Here is a 3723-nt window from a genome sequence, read left to right on the forward strand (position 1 = left end):
ACCCAACTCAATATTATTAGATGTTCCCATTTGAGAGGTATGCCATCGTACATAGTGTCTTTTTGTTAGTCAATTATTATAATCTATCTCACTTACTCCAATGAGATACTGATATTTCCTATTTTTATTAAAAAAAAGAAAATGGGAATACTTAAAAGTTATGTTCAGAATAAGGCTCGCCCAGAGGAATGTATTATCGAGCGGTACATAGACAAATAATGCTTGACATTCTGCTCTATGTATTTGGATAATGTCGAGACAATATTCAACAAGCCCGAGCGTAACAATGAAAGAGTTGACAAGCATGGGTAGCTATCAATATTTTCATGCTCTGCTCGTCCATTTGGAGGGTCTAAACATCGATATTTACTTGATTCAGAGCTAGCAAAGATCCACACCTTTTTGCTAAATAACTATGGTGAGCTTGATGACTACATCAAGTAATATACTAGTCTTAATTGCACTTATATTTTATGACTGTGACTCACCTGTAAAATTATGCTAGCATATTTTTTTTCCAGTGAGTATAAAACCTTGTTAGAAGCTGAATATATTGAAAATGTTATTCAACGGCATGATAAGGAGTTTGCCACATGGTTCAAAGAACATGTAGGGTCTAATTTACTGATTAGTTATTTGGACTTCTTATGACTATAGTTTAAATAATATATCATGTTAACTTTTCTCAATCTCTGAACAAGTGTTATATGGTTCTCAACCCTGCAATGATGAATTTCACTTATTGGCCTTAGATTTAGACAATAGAATTGATATGTATACAGGTTGCATGGCTAATAGGTATAAATTTCACACTGAAGATCGTGAAAGAGAGAGAAAAATACAAAATAGTAGCATCATAGTGAAAGGTGAGCATGGTAATAATACCATTGATTTTTATAGTGTCATAAAAGAAATTATTGAAGTGAGGCGCTAATTTAGAAAGAAAAATGTTGTCCTATTTAAATGACTGGTGAAAACTAGATGATAGTTCTGGCATGCAAATAGACAAGGATTGGGGTATCACAAGTATGAATTCATCAAGAAGATGGTATGAAAACCAATCTTATATCCTTCCTCAACATATGGAACAAGTATTTTATATTCAGGACCTGAAATTAGGTAGAAACTGGTTTGTAGTTTAGAGGTTCGGTCCTATTATGATGTTCCTGAACATGTGGACAAAGACGCAGTAGTTGTGAAGATATATCAAGAGGAAACATAAGGGGGGAATTTAATATTATAATAGATCTCGATAACCCCCCACCAATTTCAAGAGAAGATTGCAATCTCTTAAAGTGTGTGCCTTCATTCGTTATTCATGGTGACCAATCAAAGAAAGGAAATCAACAAGTTGAAGAAGACTTTATTGATGACACTGACAATGGGGACCCCAACAGTTGTGATAATGAAGAATATGAGGATATTCTTAGTGACAGTGACACTGATTCATATTAGATAACATCGATTCAATATTTGAATCTAATGGTTGTTGATATCCCGAGTACAACTTCTAATTTAATTGTATTGCTTATGTCATCTTGTTTGATTTATCTTTTGCCTATTAAAATACATAAAAATGATATATTTAGACAACATTGAATTGGTTAGTTGTTGGTTTGAGATGGCTAGACCTAGAACGAGGGCCCAAACACTTAAAAGACAAGCACAGCAAAAGCAACCATCACCACCTTCAAATTAGCAACAGGGCCTATCTGCAAATACTAACTCAAATGGCATTGCTACCTTTGTGACGCCAGCATCTTCACCACAAAATGTTACTGCTGGTTCAAACAATGCGCGGCCTCAAACTTCAAAATCATTTGCATCAGATGCAAATGAGACTGTGCGATCTCATGATGGTAAAAATGATAATAGTGGTACAAACTTCTGCACTTTCATTTCTAGTTCTTTTATTTTGTTTCAACTATTATAGCTAATTTATTCTTGAATTTTGTTTAACCATAGCTATGCCATTACCAAAAAGAAGGAGTCGTACTAGAAACATTACATTGGCCTGCAAACGAGAGGATAATGAAACTCTAACTATTGAAGTTGACCCTTCCATTCGGCGCATAGTAGGAAAGGACTTTCAATACTTCATTAGTGAGAGTGGATGTATTGTGAGGAAGTTTGGAAGGCTTAATGTTGACAAATGGTCACATCTGCAGGCTAAATATAGAGACAACTTATACAAGACAGTTACGGTATTTGTATTCTTTTGCTTATATCACTACTAGAACAAATTATTTGATCTTTATACTTAAGCAATATTCTTATGTACTTCTATTTAAATTTTTCAGTACTTGTATTTGTCTTGTAGGATGACTTCCAATTTGAGAATAACATCGCCTCAAAAACTGCTATAAATAGGCAGTTGAACATCTTGTATCGGAATCACCGATATCGGTTGCACAAGTATTTTCTAACTTTTGAAACAAAGGAGGAAGCAATTCAACATGTTCCTGAAGGTGTATCGATTAAGGATTGGACATGGATATGCAACTACTTTGGAAGTGAAGAATTCAAGGTCTAGTTACATACTTGAATTAGTCTTACCTAAATATAAAATTTATTTCAAATATTTAGTATTAGCTTGGTTGTTTATATATTACAGAAAATTAGTGACCGTAACAAAGTAAATCGTGCCAAGAATGAAACTCATACTACTGTGGGAACAAAGTCACTTGCTAGAGTTGTTGAAGAGAAGGTAATCAATTCTGTTGTTTGGAGATTCCATTATGCTTTTTGTCCTTCTACACTCTCACACTTAATTTAAATTGATTATTTGACAGAAAAAGAAAGAGGGAGTGGAGCTTTCAGAGATAGAAGTGTTTGAAATCAGTCGCACATCAAAGAAGACATGAGGGTTGATAAATGATATAACGAAAGAAACTTTGGTGCGAGATGCCATTCTATTTTTATGCATTTACAACTCCTTTGTGACATGTCTTTTAACACCAAAGCTATAATGTCTTGTCTAGACAACAATGAAAGAGATGAAAGCTACAACTTCAATGAGTAGTAAGGAAATTTGTCAACAGCAACTTGAATACATACCTGGACAGCTTCATAGCCGCAGCACAACCAAGAGACAAGCAATGGAGATTGACCACTTGAGGAGTGAAATTGAAGAACATCGAAGAAGGGCAAATGCGGCAGAGCAACGAGTTACACAAATTGCAGAGAAATTCAATGCCCAAAAAGCGCTAATTAAGAGCTTGTAAGATCAACAACTTGAATTTAGGGGGCTGTACGGAGAGTTGATTGCTCAAATGAAAGACTTGCGCAAATGATAGACTTCAAAAAATGTGAGGAGATAAATTCTTTGCTTTTATTTTGGTTGAAACTCTTTTTTTGATTGCTTGTTTTTACTTATTAAGTTCACAGTAGTTGGATATGCTAAAACTCTAAAGAAAAGTTTATTTTCAATGTAGTCTAGCTTCATATTGATCGTGAGAAGACTGTTGAATATGCTGCTAGAGATGATTGAAATCTGACATTGGTGTTGTAGTCTATGCTTTAGTTTAGAAATCTAGTACTCTATCTTTTGAGAATGATATGTATTGGATGTTACTACTTGAATTGATTATATGGGATTTGGGACCCAACATTTGTGGTTCACTTTTGTTTTGATTAATTTATAGATGTGTGATGGCCAAATATATGAATTTGTGACATATATTCTATGTTAATTTTGTCTTTTGTCAAATTGAATGTTCTGCT

At 34.1% G+C, this 3723-nt stretch overlaps 1 protein-coding gene across 1 annotated transcript; it reads left to right on the plus strand.

The window, feature by feature from the left end:
- Positions 1-532: 532 nt before the first annotated feature.
- On the plus strand, positions 533-3486 carry LOC140006539 (uncharacterized). Its single transcript, XM_072048602.1, has 6 exons — positions 533-1859; positions 1966-2204; positions 2321-2527; positions 2615-2707; positions 2793-2897; positions 2982-3486. Exons 2-5 carry the CDS (start codon positions 1968-1970, stop codon positions 2862-2864), a joined length of 609 nt encoding a protein of 202 aa, XP_071904703.1. The 5' UTR covers positions 533-1859; positions 1966-1967; the 3' UTR covers positions 2865-2897; positions 2982-3486.
- Positions 3487-3723: the final 237 nt, after the last annotated feature.

Source organism: Coffea arabica, chromosome 1c (assembly GCF_036785885.1).
Source record: "Coffea arabica cultivar ET-39 chromosome 1c, Coffea Arabica ET-39 HiFi, whole genome shotgun sequence".
NCBI lineage: Eukaryota > Viridiplantae > Streptophyta > Magnoliopsida > Gentianales > Rubiaceae > Coffea > Coffea arabica.

Coding starts and splice junctions, on each gene's coding strand:
- LOC140006539 (XM_072048602.1), top strand. CDS start 1,968: ATGCCATTACCAAAAAGAAGGAGTCGTACTAGAAACATTACATTGGCC. Junction 2,205..2,320: donor ACTTATACAAGACAGTTACG/GTATTTGTATTC, acceptor TTTGTCTTGTAG/GATGACTTCCAATTTGAGAA. Junction 2,708..2,792: donor CTAGAGTTGTTGAAGAGAAG/GTAATCAATTCT, acceptor ATTATTTGACAG/AAAAAGAAAGAGGGAGTGGA.